Here is a 23,555-nt window from a genome sequence, read left to right on the forward strand (position 1 = left end):
AATATAGAAACTACATTCTTGCTCATACCCTCCCACTAGCCTTGACAGTAGTCCTCTATTCTAGTACATCTTCTTGTGTCCCAGAAAGCTTCTGATTGCCTTGTGCTGGCAGTAGACCATATATTTCATTGGCAGGTAGCCATTTGCACCTGGCTGAAGGCAAAGACGGCTTCATTAGCTGACTTGACCCAAATATGACCAGACGTGTCCTTTCTGTACTGCATATAGATCTGAATTCTCTGGTCCCTCATCCTGTGCTACTCCATCCCCTCTGGTCTCTCAAGGTGTGCCAGATAGAGGCATCTTTCTTACTTTTTCAGCTTTTCTTCCAGCTGTTGTTTGTCATTTTCTAGATCCATGATGTTCTCCTGCATCAGCTTCAAGTCCCCCTCAAGCTTCCTCTTGGCCCGTTCCATGTCCATCCGTATCTTCCTCTCCTGTTCCAAGGAGCCTTCCAACTGTTTAGCAAGAGTCAGCAGAATGAGGGGGAGAAAAAGGATTGTAATATAACACATTATTACTTATACTCTGGATCATAGAATATGCTACTAGGCATGGTATCCAGGCTATTCCATAGTTCAGTCATAGATTAAAGGATAGATAGGTCTTACTTATTTTAGACCATAGACTTTGCCCAACTTGAGTCCTCAGAAATTGGACTACAAGACCCATTACTGGCCAACTGACCAGTTGTCTAGGGAAGATGGGCCATGTTTTCCAAAGGCATCTGGAGTTCATGGTTGGGAAAGGCTCAGGCTAGATGGTGACATGTTTGACTATGTTCATACATTCACATTCAGGAGAATCCTCTCTTGTTGTTGGCATTTTTTTTTTACTCACATCATCTGCCTGCTGCTCCAGCTTCAGCTTGGCTTTAGTGAGTGTGTTGACTTTGTCTTCTTCAACTTGGAGGTCATCCAAAGCCTGCTGGTGTGCCTCCTGCAAGGACTTCTTCTCCTTGGTAAGCTTGGCAATGATCTCATCCAGACCTGCCATCTCCTCCGTGAGGTTTTTCACCTAAAAGAAGACCAAATTCCCCAAAATATAAGGTGTTGTGGGAAGGGAAAGGAAAGTCATAACTTGAGGTCTGACCATTGTAGTTTGCCAATAGAAATTCAATTCAACTAGCTTTGAGAAGACAAACTGATAGGAAGATACTCAAGAAATACTCAAGACCCATGAAATAGCCAGCATCCAATAGTTTAGTTGATTCTGGAGCCAACTCTCAGAATCTCTAACAGCCAAGCCAGCTTTGAAAGCCTGGCAGTTCTAGACCAAAAAAGGTAACTTTTTCTAGTTCTAGTTCAGTCCATCCTTCTGTAGCTTAATCAGGCCTACTTATTTTTGTTTGATGTCCACTATCTTTGACCCAAAGCTAGCAAATAGACTTTCAGTTCAAAAACAAGCTGAAAATATATAATTGATACCCAGCTCATTTTGACAGGGATGCAAGTCTACACTCACACACACACACACACACACACACACAAAGAATTTCAGAATATCACAACAATAACTCCAGCAATAATAGAGTCAACCAAATTAATGTATTTCAAAAATGTTCTAGTGTGGGTGACTAACAGTGCAGTCCAACATGTATTCACTGAAAAGTAAGTGTCACTGAAGTAAATGGGATTACCTCTAATGTAAATATCTATAGGAGGGATGGGCAACTTGTGATTGTTGGGAGTGTTGTTGGACTACAGTTCTAAGTATTGCTCAGCACTGACTAGGTTAAGACTGATGGGAACTCCAGTCCAGCAATATCTGAAGGACCACGTTCCCCATTCCTGGGATTTATTTGCACTACAGAGTTTGATACCACTTCAGCTATCGTGACTCAATCCTATGGAATCCTCTAGTAGTAAAGGAGATTGCATTAGAACTATCTAGCAGAAAATTCTAAGCTACAGTTCTCAAGATTTGACAGGATGCAGTCATTATGGTTAAGGTGATATCAAACTGCTATAACTCCAGTATAAATACAACCTGGATCTGTAGCACTGCAGACTAAAACACTTCAAGACAATCAATTCAGACTTGGCAACATTTGGCCTAGGAGAGCTTTAATGCTCAACCCACCCCAACACAACTACTTTCCAGAACTCATCTTTTAATACATTATTCACAAAGTTTCTTCCTGAAGGACGCAATGAATAATTTTAACAATTTTCTTCCCATGGTGAGAAAGTCTTCAAAAACCACAGTTTTCAAAGTCTGTTTGCAGTTTGGGAGTACACACAAATATGTGTGAATTTTGCACAGAACATATCCCAAAATCCCAAGATTCTTGTCAATCCAGGATTCTTCTCATCAGGGTTTCTCAAAATGCAAAAGTCATGTTTTTTAACCATTTTGCAAATATATTTGAATATTCTTTGCAACCCTAATGTCAGCTTTTCCCTCAAAGGCACACTCACTTCAGGCCTTCTCTCTGCTCACCTTGTTCTCTGTCGCATGCTTCTCCTTTTCCACCTTGGCTAGGGTCAGCTCCAGATCATCAATATCCTTCTTCAGCTCTGAGCACTCGTCTTCCAGCTTCCGCTTCTTGGCTGTCAGTTCGGCATTCATCTCTTCCTCATCCTCCATCCGTTCGGTCATCTCTTTCACCTTGGCTTCCAGCTGAATCTTGTTCTTGATCAGCTGGTCACATCGTTCCTCTGCATCATTCAGGTTGTCTTGCTCCTGGAAGAGGTAAAGAAAGGGAAAGAAGAACAGAGAGAATGCTGTAGATGGGTTGAACTACAACTCCCATCATCCCCATCAACAAAGATGAACAACTGCGCTTCCAAAATACAAAAGAAAACTCCAAAATCCACAAAACATTGATACCTTTATTGGACCAATTAATACTACTACTACTACTAATAATAATAATGCAAGCTTTCAAGCCTCTGTTATCAGAACTTTGAAAAAGTTATTTTTCTGGCCATGCTGACTAGGAGATTCTGCAAGTTATAATCCAAAAAAGTCATTTTCCGAATTGTGCACTTGATTCAAATACAGGGGAGATTTGTGCAGTAGGGCTGAAAGACTAAAGGGGAAACAGGGGGGGGGGTCTAAATCTGATCTAATAAATCTACTCACAGCCTGAACTTGTAACTGCAGATCATTCTTTTCCTGCAGCAGAGAGACCATCTTCTCCTCTAGCTCCTTTCTTCGTGTTTCTGATTTCTCCAGAGCTTCTTTCAGTCTCCCAAATTCCTCCTTCATTGTCTGTAGAGAACATAGAACAGATTGTCAAAACTTTTAGAATCCCAAGACTCTGTAGTATGAGCCATGGCAGTTAAAGTGGTGTCAAACTGCATTAATTCTACAGTATAGTTACACCTTGAGTTGACACATGTTGGATTGCACTGCTAAAAGCCTTGAAACAGATTGATCTAATTAGTCATTTCAGACTGGCAACTCTTTAATGAAGGAGTGGGGATTCTTTTTAGTCTGAGGATCAGATTCCAATTTGGGAAGTGTTTCAGGAGCCCCATTCTAGTGGAGGTTGAAGCTAAGGCCATGTGGTGGGCATGGCGAAGCAAAGTCGGTGGGACCAGATCTAATTTTGATGAATTTGGGTATTTTCCCATCAAGCATACAGGGCTCAATTCAGTGCATGCCAGTTCAGGAGTTAAGTCCACTGGGGCAGCTTCCTGGACCTCCAAAGCACATTTCGGCTCCATGTAAGAGTTTCTGGATCTTAAGAATAAGAATGAGATTCCTGGGGGGATTCTTGATCTCTCCCCTTCACATCACCTGCATCTCCTTCTCAGTCTCTGCACTTTTCAGCAGAGGCTTGATCTTGAAGAACAGCTTCATCCAAGGCCAGTTCTTCACCCCCATGAAAGCACGGATGTTCCACTGAATAATAAGCAAAGCATCTCTGGAGAAATAAAGACACAGGAAGGTTGGACCCTTAGGAAAACATGTTCCTCCTTTTGCATCCCCATCAACTTTCCCAAACTCTGATGGGTATCTCATTCCAAAACACAAAGAGATCCAGCTATTAATAGTCCATCTCTCATTAATGGAACATCAGCTGAGCATTTGAGACTATTAGCCTGCATTTTGCCTTTAAAGAATAGCTTTCAGACTATGAGCAATTGGTTTTCCTGTGAATCTCATCTTTCCCCCCACATTCATAACAATTTCCCCCTGATCCATGCACAACTAGTGGGACTCACCGGCGCTCCAGAATTTTTTTAAACTCAACGCGCATGAGCTGGCCTCGTGCTCGAGCTTGGATGCGAGTGATGATGCGGGAAAGGCGTTCGTCACGCATCTCTTCCAGCTGTCCCAACAGCCCAGCCTTGAAAAATACCTGTTGGGTTGGAAAATACAGGGGAGAAATGTGGCTTGTGGCAACATTTAAATACATGCATAAGCTTGGAAAAAATTGATAGTTTTGGACGTCATTCAGTGCAGGAGGCCCAAGAGCTCTGTTTAAAAAATGAAGTTTAGCTCCTGGAGGCTTTCTGAAGATGTAATCCACTTTTTTGAGGCAACAGAAAAAGGTAGCCCAAAAAGTCTGCGTCAAGGGTCACAAAAACAGTCTTGGGGGGCAACACTTTGCCCATTTCTGATTGAGGCCTTACCTCAATCTAATAGTTTACCTACAAACAGAAATTTCTTTTATACAGTACTCCTCTAGGAATCATGGCATCCTCCCACCCTTAGAAAAATAACAGCCAATTTTGGGAATTGTACTTTTGAAAAAGATGCTGAGAATGCTAGGTTAGAGATCCCAAGATCTCCTCCTCCCCCAAGAACTACATTTTGCAGGATGCCTTGTGGCAGAAGGAAGGAAATAAGAAATTTAACCCTATAACGTGGACATGTCCTTGAAGAACAGCTTTGCTTCTTTGCCTCCCAATGAAACCATAAAGAACCTTCTCGCAGACATTTAATTGCACTCAGAATCCCCCAGCAAGCATGGCCATGGCACCTGGAGGATTCTGGGGGTTGTAGTCCTCCAAAATAACTTTTCAAAGCTCTGCTCCCTTTTACACAGATGGAAGCTCTGCCCTCTCACCTTAGTGTGTCCAAATTTGTACTGATTGTGGTCAATATCCAGAGAGCCCAGTAGTTTTTCGGCTCCCTTCCGGCTATCGATGAACTGACCCTCGGGGATGGCAGCTGGGTTCAGGATGCGGTATCTGTGGGAGAGAACAACTGTACGTATTACATTTCCCCTGAAAATTTCTTCCTGTGGGGTTCCAGATGAAGAATATCAAGGCACAGGGTCCAGTTTTCATAAAGAGAGGAACTTGAGATTTGACTGGGGCACAGAAGCAAGCATGCAGGGGGCAGCTTGAGCCCTAAGCAAGAGTGGGAATCAGTCAGCCCTCCAGATGTTGTTGGACAGAAATGTCATCTGGATATTTTTTTTCTTAACAAATACCGAGAACTATAGCAACAAATTCTGCAATGTCCACCAACTTTCTCACCTGGACAAGCTCTCCCCCCCCTCATTTAAACTGTTTTTCAGACAGCACCAGTTTAGGTTTCCTCCTGTTGGACTGTGAACCCAACTAACACTCCTGATGTTTAAGAGTTGGTACATTGACCCATTAATATTCATTATCCAACATTGTCCAAGCCATACCATAACTTAAAGAGAGAGCCATCTCTTCCCCATGTCCAGAGTGACATTTTAGAAACTCCTCTTAAGGAAGGCATTTGGGGTCAGATGTTAGAGACTGTAAAGGACACAGTGGAGAGTAGGGAAGGTAGATCCCCCACACAACTGTCTCAACCAACTTCACCTTTGCCTGAAATCCCCATAAAGAATCCGGTTGGGGAATCCCTTCCGGCAAATCCGGATCCCCTCCAGTACTCCATTGCAGCGGAGCTGGTGCATGACCAAGGGGTTGTCCATCACACCTGGAAAAGCAAAATGCGTAATGGGAGGGAAGATGGGAGGGAAGGGCTCAGCTGTAAAGAAACATGTCTTCTCCATCTGGTCCACTGAGTCTCTCCACCAAACTTACTTTACCCACATGTACCTTCATTTCTCCCCAGAGTCTTGGAAAGTTCCTTTTTTTGGCTTACAAGTCCCAGAATTCCACATCCCATCCCAAGTCCAGGTGCAAAATAACCCATAGCCAACATAGTTATTGGGGTTGCACAAGGCAGAACTTCCCACCAGCATCTCTCTCACCATTTAGAGCAGCAATAAAATAACAACACATGGAATAACTGAGAATTTACTGCCCTTTCCTGATGCCCAAAGAAATCTGCTGTCTGAGGCAAGTGCCTCATTCTAGGGCCTGCCCAAAATCAGGAAATGAGGAAGAGGAGAATTACTGGAGAATGACAAAAGTTATGAGGGAAACATAGATCTGCTGATGGAAGGGAAACCACTGGGACTGGTGGCCCAAAGATCTCTCCAAAGCAGCCCATTATACTCCTAGTCTGTCAATTCCATCTCTACTCGGTTACCAGGTGCTTTTCTTTCATTGGGGATGAGACACCTCACAAAATGAGGATGGGTGGTCTTGAGATTGGCCATCAGCTTGTTCAGATTCTCCTATAAGAGAAATGGAAAAAGAGAAGAGAGAGGAATAAAGGTCTCCACAAGGTGGCTGTTTCACTTACATTTCAGGTACCACTTTATTTGGTGGGTTTGCAGAAACAGCCACTGTGTGTTGTCTGTTCTACAATGGGACTATAAGCAGGTGCACTGGCAGACAGACAGAGGCAGACAACTGTTGGCATAGCATTGATATTCTGCAGAAAGGTGGTGTACTGCAAGCAAAGTGCAACTCAATGGGCACAAATTCACACTACTCAAGCACAATATAGAATCTAGCCATCATCTCTCAATAATGCACTTGCCTCTCTATCTTTCCCTCCTGTCCAAATTTTCCAAAACAAGATTTGAAAATTCTTGGACACAACAAACAGAACAATGTGTCCTCTTTGCAGTTTTAGCATATCATCCCAGAATCCTCCCCGTCCCACCAGAAAAAGGCAATCCAGAGAGCTGGGATCCCCAAGCCCATGCTTAGGTCTAGAAGGCTTTAGTTTCATACCCGGTGAAGTGCAGAAACAGTTTGGAAAGAGGATCCTTTCTTCTTGGAACCTTTACCCTTCCCACCATCTCCACCTAGGATAAAAGGATAAAGTGCTAGGTTACATCTTATAGGTGAATTAAAAGCTTTGAAGATCCACAGCTGCCAAAATAAATGCTCCTCTAAATAATAATAATAATAATAATAATAATAATAATAATAATAATAATTTTATATCCCACCTTTTCCCGAAGGACTCAAGGCAGGTTCAAGAAACTTTGGTTTTGAAAGCTAGTTCTTGCACATCTCCTTCTACCATCCCTCCATCCTGCATTTTTATTTTTCATCATAATCCATCCTTCCTTCCTTCCTTCCTTCTTTCGATTTTCTTCCATCCATGCATGTATCCTTCCATCCATCATTCTCTGTCCTTTGTCATCTATTCATCTTTCTTCTTCCATCCTTCCACCCACCATTCTCCATCCCTTGTCATCTGTTCATTCATCTGTCTTTCACATCTTCCTCCTATTACATCTTACCATCCTTCATTTTCCACCCAGCCATTCTTCATTGGTCCATTTGTTTCCAACCATTTCTCCTTCACTCTTTCCTCATCATCCATTCCTCATCAACTTGCCTCCATCCCTCCCTCCCTCCCTCATCATCCATCTGCCCATCCTTCACCCCACATCTTTCCTTCATCTCTCTCTGGCATTCTTTCTTCCTTTTCCTCTGCCCTACCACCCCAGTCTCACCAGCATCAGTGCCAGAATAGCTGGAGAAGAGTGTAGCCAGGAGCTTGAGAGACGATTTCTGGTAGAGCCCCACCACTGTCTCATTGAGGGGGTCCTTGTTCTTCTCCAACCAGCCCAGGATGTTGTAGTCAACGGTGCCAGCATAATGGACCAACGAGAAATGGGCCTCTGGCTTGCCCTTGGCATTCCGTGGCTTACCAAAGTTGTTAGATTTGCCCAAATGGTTATCATACAGCTTTGCCTTGAAGGTCATGTCTGATGCTTTTGGAAACATGCATTCCTCCTCCAAGATAGACATGATGCCCAGTGGCTGACCCAAGAAAAGGAAGAGAAAAATAACAGTGAGACAAGGTAAAAAAAATAACAGGTGTGCTAAACCAGATCAGTTTACTTCCAGAATACCAGTGTGTCAGCTGGTTGCTTCCATACCTGCAGGGTGGTGAATCTGCTCTGAGTTTAATCTGAGTTTAAGCCGCTCTGATAGCCATTAGGGCTGAAGGGTGGGGTATAAATACCATAAATAAAATAAATAAAATAATCTGAATTGAAAGAAGCTATCAGAGATCCTGAACCTATTTGTCAGATAAGGTTTAGCACCTTGCATAGCACCTTTAAATTTTGGTCTAAAATCCAGAACATACTTACTGCTCCTCTGATATGGAAGTCACTAGAAGTTCAGCAGGGTAATGTTATGCAGCAGTTGCTCACTGTGAGCAAATCCAGTCAATTAATTTGCCTTCAAGTCATTTTGGATTTATGGTGGCCTAAGGTAAACCTATCATAGGAGTTTATCACATGGGAGGGAAGTGCCTAAATCCCGTGCATAACTGGGGTTTAAGCCCAGGATGTTTTCAGATGATGTCACTAGAATTAAGTATCAATGTGACATTAACCTGTGCAAAAAGCAGCAAAATCACGGCACTTTTTAACTTTGGGAAAATCCCTTTGTGTTTGGCTTTGTGTGGTGGCAGAACAGGATCTGATGGGACATCTGTGCAGCTGGAAAAATGTGGTTTAAAAGAATCTTGATGGCACTGTCTGGTGGAATGCTACTCTCTCCTATAAACCTCTAGTGCAGAAATTCAGGAGAATAGACAAGAACTGCCTTTAATGGGGAATGCTAAAAGCTTAGTCAAACTACGAATCCCAGCAATCCACAGGATGCAGCCATAGTATGGAATTGTTATGACTGTATACCTCCCCAAACTACAAATCCCAGGATCTCATAGGATGGAGTTCTGGTATGGAACTGGTATAGCTATGAAGGGCAGACACAGCACCTCTGTCTCACAGCAGTGTGTAAGAAAAGAGAATCTGTGCAGCAAATCTTGAATTTCCTATAACTCAATCTCATAATTTACCTTCTCAATGAGGTCAATGCAGGCCTGCAGGTCCATGCCAAAGTCAATGAAGACCCACTCAATGCCTTCCTTCTTGTACTCTTCTTGCTCCAGGACAAACATGTGGTGGTTGAAGAACTGCTGCAGCTTCTCATTGGTGAAGTTGATGCAGAGTTGTTCAAAGCTGTTGAACTGGGTGGAGAACAAGGGGTTGGTGGGGGAGAATAAAGTCAAGAAGCAATGAGCTGGGACCAACCTGGTGGAAAATATTTCCCCAAGATTGAAACAAAGATCACTAGTCTTTACAGCCCATGGTTTGTTCTTACAGGTGGGTGGGAAACTGGAAGGTTCAATCAGAGCTTGGGGAAGTTCCTTTTGGACTATAACTCTCAGAATCCTCCAGCCAGCATAGCCAAGCTGTCTGGAGGATTCTGGGAATTTCAGTCCAAAATACTCTTGCAAAATTGTGGCTGGAATATATAACATATGAGCAACCTGTAGTCTTAAATCACTCCTCAGTGGTGGAGTAAAACCAAAGCCCACAGGGCTGATATGTCCAGACAATCTGCTTTGTGGGGACAATGATATCATCTGCCACCTTCCTCAATTATTTCTAAATTTATTCACAATCCTCAGAACAGCTAGGAACAGGGAGGATGCAGCTGGATTATCCCAGCAACAATATATTATTATAATGCATTTGGGGTAGATTGATCTTGAGTAGAGAATTATGATTCATTAGCTTTGCAAAAGACTTGAGACCTGGTAGAGGTGAAAATGGATAGAACTGGTTTATTGATGTTCCTGCATTTTTAAATTCTCTTTGAGAGTATGCCATTGCTCCCCCCTCCATCCCCTCTATTGCCCTACTGTAATGGACTTACATCAAAGATCTCAAATCCTGCGATGTCCAGCACCCCGATGAAATACTGTCTGGGCTGCTTTGTCTCCAGAGAGTTGTTGATTCGGACCACCATCCAGCTGAACATCTTCTCATACACGGACTTGGCCAAGGCTCCAATGGAGTAGTACACCTGAGTGGAAAATGAGTAAGTCAGCCAACCATGGGTTGATGCAAAAATGCAATGAGAGAAGACCAAGAGAAAAACATGAGCAACCTCTTGAAAAAGAAGACGAAGCCACTACAGAGTCATTGACTTGGGTTGGGAGAAAGAAAAAGAACAAAATTCAAGAAAGGCACTTTGAAAGAACTCCAACAAGCCTCTATGTCCCTATACTATATCACCTCCCTGGTATTTGAGGCTTTGGCAACTTCTAAAAGACACCTAGTTCTAACATCATCCAGACTAATGATGGATGTGTTTTGTCACAGAACAAGGAGGAGGACCACCACCGGTGGAAGGACAACCAGTTTGGTTTCCTCTCTTTATTTTCCAAAAGCAAAGAACTTCAGGAGAATTTTAATAGACCAGTGAAGAGTTTCAGATTTCAACTCCCAGAATTAGATTCTGGGAGCTGTAATCCAAAAATAACTCTGTACCAAACCAATGGTCTTTCTAGGCTTGCAGGGGCCAACTGGTTGCTTCTGAGAAGGCCACCAGCACAAGCTGAGGGAAATGGCACATCCCTGCTCCTCTTCTTACACATGCTGCTTCCGATACGGGATTTAATATACAGCCATAAGGACTAGAAACCATGGATTATCTAATCCTTCTGCCTCCCAGTTCCATAAACCATTGGATTTTCCTAAAGCCTCCCAGATAGAATGCTTCCAAAATAAGCCATGATCTCTTGTGGTTTCAGACCTTATTCCTGGGCTCAGCTTTAGATCAAGTGCTCCCCTGGATGAGGACTGTCTTTCAGCTCTGGAATACCTTATTTTTATGACTGCATTTGTGGCCCATATCATAACCCTGATATATAGTTTGCAAGCACAATTGATCCCTGTCTGAGAATCCTTAAAGACCGTGCATGCTAGGGTTTGTAAATCAGAATCACAAGTTGTATTGTTTCTTTCAGCTGTTGAGGAGATAGTCTCTGTGTGACAGATGTATCCTGATCCCAATACCCTGTTCTCAAACCCCAGTGGCTCCAGGCAGTCTCCTGGGTAGGCTATCCCTAAATATGGCCATTTTACTCCTGTTGACTTTCCACTGGTAGTGGTAAATCACGTTTCTAGTCCTTAGTGTGACAGTAACAACTTGAAAATCTGTGGGTCTAACAGTACATTTCTATGTAGAAAAATCCCATTATATTCAATGTGGGTGCCTTCCCAGGCAAGCATGCATACAATCATATCCTAAAAGCACATTTAAACTCTTCCTTGAAAAGTCCACATGTTGGAAAGAGAGACAGAAGAACATGCTCTTGCAAACTCAGAATTTGCTGGATTTTGATAGTCCAGCCTAATGCAAACTATGGGACTAACTTGGCCAGCATCAGCAGTTCTTCCTTCTAAGGAAGAAAGTGCTCACGATTTCCCTATCAGCATAGCCACCCTGTCTAGGGGATTCTGGGGGCTGTAGTCCCAAAAGTAATTTGTCTAAGTTCTGGATACTGTATGTTTGTAAATTTTCTGGAACCACTATAGCAAGGATGGGAATCATTTGACCCTTCAGATATTACTGGGTATCCTAACAGCTCCAGCCATAGCCAATGGCAAGGAATGCTGGGATTCACAACCCCCAGGTGTAGGACTGCATGATTCCCATTCCTGCATTATAACCTACTTCTTTTAAAGATGAAAATTTATTCTTTTGAAAATTGGATAGAGAATGCTGTGAAGTATATAAGCCGGAAACAAAGAGGAGGTTCCTCCCTTTTGACAATTGTCTAACAGAGAGTTAAGTCAACAGGTACAGTTTCTCTGTCAGTGCAACTCTGGACCTATTAGTTCAAACCAGCTGCCTGTTGCCAAGTTTCTGCCTGGAGACTTGGGGACCAGAACCTCAGCCCAACCTTGGAGCTGCTCGCAAGCAAATCTCCTCACCTGTTGGACATTTTGCCCCTTGGTGACATATTCATTGCCAACCTTCACCCGCGGGTGGCAGAGCCCCTTGACCAGGTCAGCTGAGTTCAGGCCCATCAAGTAGGCAGATTTATCCGCATCTAGAAAGGAAAGGAAATAGTTCTGGATCTGGTAGATGCATTAGTCGTTTCATTTCTTGTGATTTCTTTTGCCTTCAATAAATCTCATTCTCTCTCACACACAAGCCACACTGGATTCAGATGATTCTATGATTCATCTGAATTATTAATTATCCTTATTCTTAGCTGCTATCTTCCCTCCATTTTGTTCAAAGCAGTGTATACAGCAGTCTTCTCCATTTTATGCCCACAGCAACCCTGTGAGGTAGGTCAGACTAACTGCTTTATCACACTAAGGGGCAAACGAGATTTAAAGGAGAGTTAAACTAGAGAAAACCAGGAAATGCCTGATGTTTATCACATGACATTTCCTGGTTTTCTCTAGTTTAACTCTCGTTTAATTCCCGTTTGCCCCCTCGTGTGATAAAGCAGTAAGAAAGAGAGAGAAATAGACTCAAGATCATCCAATTCCCCCCCCCCACTGTTTTCATGAATATAACTATGGGCAGCAGCTGGGGAGATAAGAATAAAGAATTTCTCTCCCTTGCCCCACAAAATTTTCCTTCAATCACAAAATTTCAAGTACAGTTGGCCCTCCTTATCCACAGGGGTTTTTTTATCCATGGATTCAAGCATCCAAGGCTTGAACATCTTCAAAAAAAGGTATAAATTCCAAATAGCAAACCTTGATTTTGCCATTTTATATAGGGGACACCATTTTGCTATGCCATTGTATATAATGGGACTTGAACATCACAGAATCATAGAATCATAGAGTTGGAAGAGACCTCAAGGGCCATCCAGTCCAACCCCCTGCCATGCAGGAAACCTAAATCAAAGCATCCCCAACAGATGGCCATCCAGCCTCTGTTTGAAGACCTCTAAGGAAGGAGACTCCACTACACTCCGAGGGAGTTTGTTCCACATCCTCAGATTTCATTATCCATGGAGGGTTCTGTAACCAAACCCCAGCGGAAAACAAGGGCACACTCTGTTGCAGTGCCTTAAAACTCTAGATGAACATGTAGAAATACAGTTTTGGCATCTAACAGACAGGTACAATTACACCAAGCATTCTAGGTATGAATGATTTTCACTATCTCAGTATCTGTAATGCTATAAATTGGGGACTGCAAGAATTCCTATTTGAGGTCATATACCTTTATTTGACATGAGCCAGCATGGCATAGCAGTTTGAGCATTGGACTATGAATCTGGAGCCCAGGGTTTGAATAGCTGCTCAGCCATAGAGACCCACTGGGTGACCTTGGGCAAGTCACACTCTTTCAGCCTCAGAAGAAGGCAATGGCAAACCCCCTCTGAATAAATCTTGCCAAGAAAATGCTATGATAGATTTTCCTTTGGGTTCCCATATGTCAAAAAGGATTTGAAGGCACCCAACAACAAGTACAAATCTTTATTTTAAGACCCCTTGAAGGCACCCAACAACAAGTACAAATCTTTATTTTAAGACCCCTCTATAGCTAGATGTTTGGATTAGACCTTGGATTTTCCCAAGCCCCAGTCCAACATTGACCCCTACACCACATTGTTTCTCACCCAACAGATCTGTCCAATTCTTGTTTTATGCCACCCATTATCTTCTCACCTTCAGTCCCATCAGGCTCTGCCTGTTCCTCCCTCTGCTTCTGCTTGAACTTCATGTTGCCGTAATGCATGATGGCACCGGTTAGCTTGTACACTCCAACTTTCTCCTCTGGAGTGAAGCCCAGGACATCAAAGGCACTCTGCGTGAGGTATAAAAAGAGATAACAGATATTGAGGATGACTGGCCACAAACGGATGCTCTTGGAGTTTGGTACCCGCTGTGTTCCTAGACTCCTGCATTTTGCAACCTGGCCTGCAGGTGGCACTGCTCCACAATTACAAGATAGCTCCACCCCCTGAGAGCTGATTGGCCCACAGCACCCCCCACTGACTATAAATAGTTCCACCCCAATCTTCTAGCCTTGTTTGGGCAACAAGGGCTGTGTCCGCACTGCAGAAATAATCTAATTTGATGCTACTTTAACTGCCATGGCTCAATGCTATGGAATTCTGGGAATTCTATTTTGTTGTGCTCCGGTGCCACAACAAACTACAATTCCCAGAATTCCATAGCATTGAGCCATGGCAGTTAATGTGGTATCAAACCAGATTATTTCTGCAGTGCGAATGCAACCAGGATTCTAGCATATTTTGTCAGAGGTTTTCTGGATCAGGCCAAAGGTTTCCTGCCAACCTCTTTTCCAACAGTCAAACTGCTTCAAGGATCTACACCGCAGAAATAATGCGGGTTGACGTTGCTTGCACTGCCATGGCTCAATACTATGGAATCCTGGGATTTGTAGTTTGTTGTGCCACCAGAGCTCTCTGACAGAGAAGGCTAAGCTAAGTAGCTCACAAAATTTCAAGTCCCATGATTCCATAGCATTGAGCCATGGCAATTAAAGTGGTGTCAAACTGCATTAATTCTGCAGTGCAGATTAGATCTAGGAAGCCCATGTGCAGGATATGAAGGAAACACACAGTTGCCAGATGATTTATGGTTCATTGCTTCTCTCTTCCCTGCATTATCCATGGTAGAATATTATCCTTAGATGCAGCAGTGCAGATCCAAGATACTTGATGTAAGGAGAAGCATTGAATGCTCTCGCTCCCAAAGAGGTAAACCAAGGCATTTTGGCACCTGTGGCAGAAAAATCTCACCGGTACATCTTCCTATTTCTTCCAGTAATAGTACAAGCATAACAAATTGAAAAATAATTTGCTGCCGTATCAGGGCAGGGATGATCTGCTACAAGGAGACATTTGTCTCACTGTGCCTAATGTTAGCACTGACCCTGAGAAAGGGGCCCTGTAAATTCAATAATTGTGCAGAAGAGGGAATTTCTAAAGACGTAGAAGCATCATGCCAAGAAGTGGAAGCCCTCTTTCTATGCCACCATCAAAAGTAGCGGTGACTTGTCCTTTTCTGTCTCTGGTTGTCCTAATTTGAGGTCACTTACATCAGTAGCCATCAGCTCCTCGGAGTCATCGATGGAGGCAACAGTTACCTCTCCTTGGGAGACGTAGTGGTAGTCGTATGGGTTGTTGGTAACCAAGAGCAAGTCTGTTTGGAAGTGAGTTATGGGAGGACAGAAAATAGATACAGAAAGGGTTAGGAGTGGAATACAATGAGGTGAGCATCAGTGGTGAGGTGCAATATTTTACATTGCAACGCACTTATTAGAAGAACCCTCACAGCTGCGTTTGCAAACAACTTTTTGGAAAAGCAAGTAGCTGTCTTGATCCATCTCTCTATATATTTGTACATGTCTTTTGTAAAGTTAGTGGTTCTTAACCACCTATTCAAGACCAAGCCAAATCAAAACATGTTTCATTCCAAGAGGTCTAGGTTCACAATGATATATCATTGTTGGGAGGGAAGAGGCTTCAGTCAGTGTGCTTTTCCTTCTATCGCCTCTGGAAGGAAACAAAAAGACTCACCCAGCAGCTCTGGTTTCTTGTTGGACAGAATCTGGTAGAAGATGTGGTAATTTCTTTCAGCTTTAAGCTGGAAGATAACACGGGACTTCTCCAGCAGATCTAAGAGGAAAAAGTGCATGTGAAAACCAAAGGAATGGACTGGGGGAAAAAAAACAGTGTCCAAAAGCCAAGAAAGCCATTACAAATAGAAAGACTAGCCAAAATATCGACCAAGGATGGGAACTGTGCAGCCAAGATGCAAGGGTTGTTGAGTTACAATTCCCAAGATTCCTCAACATTAGCTCATCTGGCTAGGGCTGCTGGGAGTTGCAGTCCATAACATCTGGGGAGCCACACAATCCCCGCTTCATATAGGTCAATATGTATGTGGAGTTAATAAAAGGAGTTAATAAAAGGCTTCTACTGGTAGTAATAATAAGACTGTTCATTGCATTGGGAGCAAAACATCCAAGCTTTCATACAATTGATATAACCCCCAGCAAGTAACTTTTCCATGTTCTGGATAGAAATATGTACAGCTGGATACCGAATATGGAAAGAGAGGCTTAAGGACAAACTAAAAGGCATGTAGACAAACATAGATAGACACTACAGATGGACATACAGATAAGCCAGAGAGCTAAGTCTCTGTAGCTCCACTTACAGGTTTCTATGTCAGCCGATGCCAACTTGCCCGTTGCCCCAAAATGGATTCGGATGAATTTACCCTAGGTGGAAGCATATGGGTGTGAGTACATGAGACTGTTAGAGATGAATCAATGAGATCCTGGGTTCAAATCCTCCACAGTGATAAAGCTCATTGGATGAATTTGGAAAAGATACAAGACTTTTCAACCTCTTACCAAGCATTGCCTGTGGGAGGTATCTTGGGATAGAGGAGGAAATATGGAGCAAAAATATAACAAGAGTATTTATGAATAGTCACAGAAGGGCATATGGGTATGCTAGTGATTCCTACCCCCACCTAAGTATCAACTCATATTAGGCACAGTCCCTGAGTGGGATGCCATATTTTTCTCTCTCTTAAGACTTATGCTAGCCAGATTCCTGGACTGGGAGCACTCACAAATCGGGACGAGTTGTCGTTTCGCAGTGTCTTGGCATTGCCAAAGGCTTCCAGGGCAGGGTTGGCTTGGATGATTTGATCTTCCAGCGTCCCCTGAAAGTGGAGCAAATGATGGAAAAGAAATGAGAAACATTTGATGTTTAACTCCATATCCTTGAGAAACCCCATTGCTATCCCTCCTTCCTCTCTGCTGCACAGCCATGAGGAAAGTATAGAGAACCAGGGAGGGTGTCTTGGTCTTTCTGGGAGGGGGAAGATTTGAGGAAAACTGGACTACTGCTGTGTAGTGGTAAAAGTTGACATCTTTAACCTGTCCACCTCAAAATATATGTTGGACTAAAATGTCACTGACAGGTGATGAAAACTGAAGCCCAACAACATCTGGAAGGCTGCACTTCGCCCACCCCTGTTATAAATGACTGAAAATGGTAAGGACCTTGCTGGTGTTGGCAGGCTCCTTCTTGCGGTCACCGATGGCAGCAATGCTGGCAAAGTACTGGATGACCCGTTTGGTGTTGACTGTCTTTCCAGCACCGGATTCTCCGCTGGAACAAGGACAGAATGCAATTGTGAGAATGGAGGCAGTAGGGCAGGTGATGGAAGAGCAGACAGGCCCCTAATATATATTAGACCTGGAAGTCACTTCTTGTTTTTTAAGAAGGGTATCCTGGGTCTAAGTTTTACTCTTGGCTTATCCACAGGTCATAGCAAAACCCATTTTGGTCTCAAAACTTGCCCTCAACTTATACATGAGGCCAACATGAGTATATGCGTTAGTTCTTTCAAGATTTTCACAGCAGGTCTCCTTGATGGTTGATACATCCACACTGCAGAAATAATCTGGTTTGGCACCACTTTAACTGCCATGGCTCAATGCTATGGAATTCTGGGTACTGTAGTTTGTCCAGGGTTCCATATCATTGGGCCATGGCAGTTAAAGTGGTGTCAAACCAGATCATTTCTGAAATATGGATGTATGGATGCAGCCTGTACTGAAGGCAACCTACAAATACATCTAACAGCAACAACAGAAACAGGACTTCATTCTGACACCTTCAGCTGAGGAACACTCAAAACTTGGAAAGTTAGTTTGAAAAAGTAATTAAAATAGCTTGGGGAAACCACTTTCCTAGAACTACAGCTTCCAGGAGTCAGTTCTGAATAGTCAAGCTGGTGGGATCTGGAAGTTCTAGTTTCAAAAATAACTTCTCCAAGATTTAGTCATGTGTTAGAAGTTCCAACACACACACACACACACACACACACACACACCACCAGTAGTTACACTCCTTGAAAAGTAGATTTAGTTTGTCATTGTTTAAAAACAACTAAAATAGATGATTTCAAGTTACATTTAAAAAAAATACAACAGGTATAAGAATGTAACATGTCAACATCAAATATATTTTCTAGGAGATGTTAAGTTTGGCTTTGATTTTAATGAGTTTTTTAATGCTCAGGGTTGTTGAGTTGCTGCAGGGTTTTTGTCTTTTGTTTTTAACTGTAAGCAAGATGACATGTTTTTAACAACAACAACATTGTCACTCACGTGATGAGGACAGATTGGTTTTCTCGGTCTGAAAGGAAAAGGAGAAAGTAAGAATAACCATGCTGGGTCAGGCTTAACCTAGTTTTTTGACTGCAGCAGTGAATAGGTAGGCAGACACCTGGAGGTTTGTGGGTAAGATAAAATGCCGATAGGCATCCCTTATTGTTTATCTCTCTTATTTATTTATTTATTTATTTAGAGTATTTATACCCCACTGCCAGCCACAAAGACTCTCAGAGCGCTTTACAGATTGCTAATTTAACAGTCCCATGCCCTTAGACTTACAATCTAAAAAGACATGACACAAAAGGAGAAGGAAATGGCAGTGGGGAATGGGATCATGACTATATATCTTTATATAGATATCTATATAAATCTATGTAGCTATATATCATATATCTACATGATATAACTATATCATATCTAAATATCAAGTTATCAAAGTGCTCTAGAAGATAGAGGTTCCATTGCTTAGCTGCCTTGGGTAAACATCCACAGCCCCAAGGCCTGTGCTCTGTGAATTTTCCTGTCCTTTAATCCTTTTTTTAAAATGCAATCCATGCTTTATGGCAGGGTGAGAAACTTACAGCCCTCTGGATGCTTTGTTGTTAACCACCCTTGGTTAACAACCTCAACTCATGGCCACCCTGTGGATGAGGCATCTCCATGACTCCCTACCCTCTACTATTCTTTTAAGTTCTTGCAGCTTCACTGCTGCCTTTTTTCATTTCTTTTGGCTCTCCATGGCATCCTCAGCACTCTTCTCCAGCACCACATTTCAAATGAATTCATTCTCTTTTTGTCCATTTTCTTATCTGTTAAGCTCTCATATCAATACATAGTAATGGGGAATGCAAATGATTTCTGGTTTGATCTGCTCTAGGACCCATTTGTTTGACTTCTTGGATGTCCATAGTATCCTCAGCACTCTTCTCTAGCACTACATCTCAAATGAATGAATTTTTCTCCTATCCACTTTCTTAACTGCCCAGCTCTCACATCCCTCCATGGAAATAGGGAATACGATGGCTTGTATGATTCTAACTTTCATGCTTAGGTGTATATCTTTGCTTTTTAGGAGCTTTTCTACTTCTTTCATAGATGCTCCCCCCATTCTTATAGTCTTCTTCTGATTTCTTGACAGCAGTCCCTGTTCTGATCAATGTTTGATCCAAGGTATAGGAACTCTTTTACTGTTTCTATAGTCCTCATCGTCTAAGTTGGGATTGCAATTCTCAGCATGCTACCTACAGCTACTGGGAATTGTAGTCCAGCAATAGCTGAAAGGCTGCATAATTCCCACTGTATATTTTGACCATAGCATCTTTTAGCCCATGAGTTCCATGGCTTATGAAAAGAGGTAAAATTGGACAGTGGGAGCGGTTGAATGGTTGTTGGACCATTTTGCACAAAAATAGGTTAGAACAACATAGGAAAGTGGGGGCAACAAACCTGTCAACATGTATTGGTACGCATTGTCAGAGATGGAGAAAATGTGAGGAGGGGCTTCACTTCGTTTCTTGCCCCGGTAGGCCGCCACCACTTCGGCGTTGTAGACAGGCAGCCATTTGTAAGGATTTACAGTCACACAAAAGAGTCCAGAATACGTCTGTGGGAAAAACAGTCAACAGATGGAAGAGCAATGGATCTGGTGAGAAGAATGTATTAAGTCCACCCAGCAGAAATCCATATATATATATATATATATATATATATATATATATACTGTTTATTTTTATATCTTTGGTATTTCAAGGATAGAAAGGCATGCCAGGCTAGAAAATCCCGAAGATCTAAAACAACCACAAGAAAAAAAAAACCCTCACAACAACAATAACAAAACCCAGACCTCTGGGCCAGGAGAAGAAAAGTGAATCTGATCTGAATATAAAAGAACAAGAACATGTCTGGTTATTATTATTTCAGCAGTCTCTGTACTTTGCATGTTAACAAATTTTTGCGTCTATAGAACAAAATGTTCTTTATCACCAAACTTCCTGGAGGATGCAACTAAACCCATTGGCTGACTGTTGTAGTACAACTGTTTCTGCATTCTTAGAATTGGTTGCATTACGTGCGCATGTGCCTTCAAGTTGCCTGTTGACTTATGACAACACCATGAATTTCATTGGATTTTCTTAGGCAAGGAATACATAGAGGTGGTTCGCCAGTCCCTTCCTCTGAAACAGAGCCTACTACACTCATTGGCGATATCCTATCCAAGTACTAACCATGCCCCGCTTAGCTTCTAAGATTAGATGGTGTCTTTATGCTCTCAGTACTCTGACTAGGGAGATGCAGATATTATTCACACTACATATTTACAAAGCAACCTTGATAGCAACCATCTTTATACCTCTTTAACTGCATTAGTTGCATCCCGTGGAATTCTGGGATTTGTAGTTTGGTGAGGTAATAAAATTACCTGGCAGATAAGGAGTGTGCTGGAGCCTCCTTCTTTGGAGGTAATTAAACAGAGGCTGGATGGCCATCTGTCGGGAGTGATTTGATCATGGCTGGTTTCTCTGCCAAGGAGTGCTGGTGTCCCACAAAACTACAAATCCTAGGATTCTGTAGGATGAAGCCATGGCAGTTAAAGTCATGTCAGACTACACTATTTCTATAGCATTGATGCACTCTTAGATCAATAGAGATATAAGTGGGGCCATATTTGAACACTGGGTTCCCCCTCATGAAAGTGTCCTATGCATTGCTCCTCTCAGGTTTTGTGTAATGGGGTGTGAGCTGTCTTACATAGATCATCCAGGCAGCGTAGCGCTCCTTCAGGTTAAAAAGGACAGCAGGTTCATGCAGGAAGGTGAGCATGGCCATGTCCTCGATCTTGTCAAACTTAGGCGGGTTCTGTTGGTGGACATCCGCTTCCTTCACTGTCACTGTCTAAAGGAAAAGAGGAAGAAGGACCTGTGAGTAGGCAGGATCTACCCATCCCTAGGTTCCGAGGTGTATAAACATTGCATACTTCTAGCATGTTTAACTGCCATGCGTTCATTCTATGGCGTCATGAAATTTGTACTTTGCTGAGAGAGACATAGCTTTTTCTGCAAGAGAGCTCCAGTCCAGAAACATAGCTCTAGACCTCTCTGGCAGAGAATGCTACATCCCTCACCAACTCTGCTATAAATCCTTGAATTCCATAGGATGGTGTCATGGCATTAAAATGGTATGGAAGTGCTATAACTGTGAACTGTGGATGCACTCTCAGTGATAATTCTGTCTTCCCAAGTGGCAAAGCAGAGTACCCATTATCCACCAAATTGACCTTTAGCCTCCCTCAACCAAACCCATGGCTTCTCTGCTCTCTTTCCCTCTCTGGATCCTTGCGCCAGGTTTCTATAACATCCCAGATCCACAAAACGGCGATACCTTCCATTGACCAACCAAAAATGTACAAAATACATGAGGCAAGCTTTCAAAGCTCCATTGGCTTCTTCATTGGGAAAGGTATTAAAAATTATAGAGGAGAAAAATATATATATAAATAATGGTCATAGGCTTGCATTTTTCTCAAGTATGATTCTTAACATCTTCAATTATTCATCTTCTTCTAGGACTGTGTTAGACTTTCTGCTTGATTGCTTATCTGAAATTTCTCTTTCTTGCATTGTAATTATAACTTCTATTCTTATTGCACTCTTAGCGATTTTTAACTTGTCTTGATTTTTTGTTCTATGTTATAGTGTATGTCCTATGTAGTCCCTGAATATTCTTCCAATTAATCTTTCTGCTTATCCAGTATTTGTCAATGACCACTAAACCTGACCATTTCCTTCTCCAGTAGGCTTTTATCGGTTTCCAGTATTCTTCTACTTCTTTTGTTGAACTGTCTCTCATTAGGCCAATTACTGTATCTAAATCTTTCATTTCTTTTAGTTTGATAACCATTCTTCTAGTATTGGTATGTTTTGATGCAATTTAGCAAAAAGAAAAGAAAGGTAAATTCTGGAGAAGAATACATGATTTAACAATGGAAATACTACAAGAGAGAATCCCAATCAGCCCAGAGCAGTATATTTTGAATAAGACCAATATAATATTCAAACGTAGAAGAAATTTAGGAAGCTACTACTTTATATGATAACAGCAGCTAAGATGCTCTGGGGGGGGGGGAGAAAAGGACATTGAAAAGGTGAGAAGACAGAGGATTGAACAGGACTGCCCCTGCCAAATTGCTATAGTTACAGGGTACGCTGTTTTGCACCCGTTCCTTCTTTGACTTGAACCCAAGACTGTGCTATGGGTACCTTGCCAGTCTCAGTTTGCACTGTGGCCATGCCACCCTCACGGCTCGTCACTTTGCCCTTGACAAACTCTTCTTTCTCGTCCGGCACAAAACACTCGGTACGGAGGTCAAAGGCCCGGGTCTGCGCCTCCAGCCGCTCCTTGTCAGATTTGCGGAGGTAAGGGGCCGCAGCTCCAAACTCGGCCATCTGTGCATCACCCATCCTGGACAAAAGAAAAAAAGCAGATGACCATGTGAAAGAAACATGCTGTGCACGCTGCAACTCCTTTGCTCAGGTGGAGTGGCATTACGAGAGCTTAAGAAAGTTACTTTGGAGGGCCAGAATTACCAGGACCCCCAACCAGGGCTTGGAAAAGCTAAGGTTTGGACTCTCTCTCTCTCTGTGTTTGTGTGTGATGTGTGCCTTCAAGTAACTTCCAATGTATGGTGACCCTAAGGCAAACCTATTATAGGGCTTTCTTGGCAAGATTTGTTCAGAGTAGGTTTGCCATTGCTTTCACACTATCCATAATGTGACAGCCAATTTTTCCAAGCACTGCAACATTATTCTTGGTGAATTATTTCATGCACCACCCATGATATTTCATTCAGCAGCAATAATAATAATAATAATAATAATAATAATAATAATAATTTATATCCCTCCTCTCCCTGCGCATCGAGGTGGGTAACAAAGAGAAACAAAAATCTCAGTAAAATACATTACACATTTAAAATTCAGCACAATCCCTTACCCCCACCTCCCCCCCTTTCCTAAAAGACATATCAAAATAAAACAACACACTATAAAATACTGATTAATTAAAAATCAAGTACTTGAGGAGAGCCGTCTTTCATGAGATTGATAGGAGCTATCAGTAATGAACTGAATCCCAGTATCCCATGGCTAATCTCACCCCCACCCCAATGCATTCAGATGTAGAGGAAGAATTTGGGATGGGTGATGGAGAGGTTGAAGGAAGGTCATCCTACCTGTTCGGGTCTTGGAGGAAATAGTAGAGGAAGAACTAAAGCCTGAGAAAAGAGAAGAAATGATGACAGTG

General features: G+C 42.4%; 1 protein-coding gene across 2 annotated transcripts in view; it reads right to left on the reverse strand.

The window, feature by feature from the left end:
- Positions 1-23,555, reverse strand: part of MYH6 (myosin heavy chain 6) — a 41,481-nt gene that overhangs the window by 13,276 nt on the left and 4,650 nt on the right. For both annotated transcript variants that reach the window (XM_042475572.1, XM_042475573.1), the window contains exons 2-26: positions 23,485-23,526; positions 22,514-22,715; positions 21,006-21,149; positions 19,704-19,860; positions 18,252-18,279; positions 17,139-17,247; positions 16,703-16,795; positions 16,280-16,343; positions 15,637-15,735; positions 15,156-15,259; positions 13,757-13,895; positions 12,050-12,168; positions 9,984-10,133; positions 9,121-9,291; positions 7,760-8,069; positions 7,026-7,099; positions 6,433-6,520; positions 5,757-5,874; positions 5,024-5,147; positions 4,176-4,312; positions 3,748-3,874; positions 3,088-3,216; positions 2,443-2,685; positions 841-1,017; positions 313-458 (exon numbers count right to left, since the gene is read on the reverse strand). In XM_042475572.1, coding sequence (XP_042331506.1) covers positions 313-458; positions 841-1,017; positions 2,443-2,685; positions 3,088-3,216; positions 3,748-3,874; positions 4,176-4,312; positions 5,024-5,147; positions 5,757-5,874; positions 6,433-6,520; positions 7,026-7,099; positions 7,760-8,069; positions 9,121-9,291; positions 9,984-10,133; positions 12,050-12,168; positions 13,757-13,895; positions 15,156-15,259; positions 15,637-15,735; positions 16,280-16,343; positions 16,703-16,795; positions 17,139-17,247; positions 18,252-18,279; positions 19,704-19,860; positions 21,006-21,149; positions 22,514-22,714 — 3,251 coding nt within the window. In that variant the 5' untranslated portion in view covers position 22,715; positions 23,485-23,526. The remainder of the gene's footprint in view (positions 1-312; positions 459-840; positions 1,018-2,442; positions 2,686-3,087; positions 3,217-3,747; positions 3,875-4,175; positions 4,313-5,023; positions 5,148-5,756; positions 5,875-6,432; positions 6,521-7,025; positions 7,100-7,759; positions 8,070-9,120; positions 9,292-9,983; positions 10,134-12,049; positions 12,169-13,756; positions 13,896-15,155; positions 15,260-15,636; positions 15,736-16,279; positions 16,344-16,702; positions 16,796-17,138; positions 17,248-18,251; positions 18,280-19,703; positions 19,861-21,005; positions 21,150-22,513; positions 22,716-23,484; positions 23,527-23,555) is intronic.

Source organism: Sceloporus undulatus, chromosome 6 (genome assembly GCF_019175285.1).
Source record: "Sceloporus undulatus isolate JIND9_A2432 ecotype Alabama chromosome 6, SceUnd_v1.1, whole genome shotgun sequence".
Lineage (NCBI taxonomy): Eukaryota > Metazoa > Chordata > Lepidosauria > Squamata > Phrynosomatidae > Sceloporus > Sceloporus undulatus.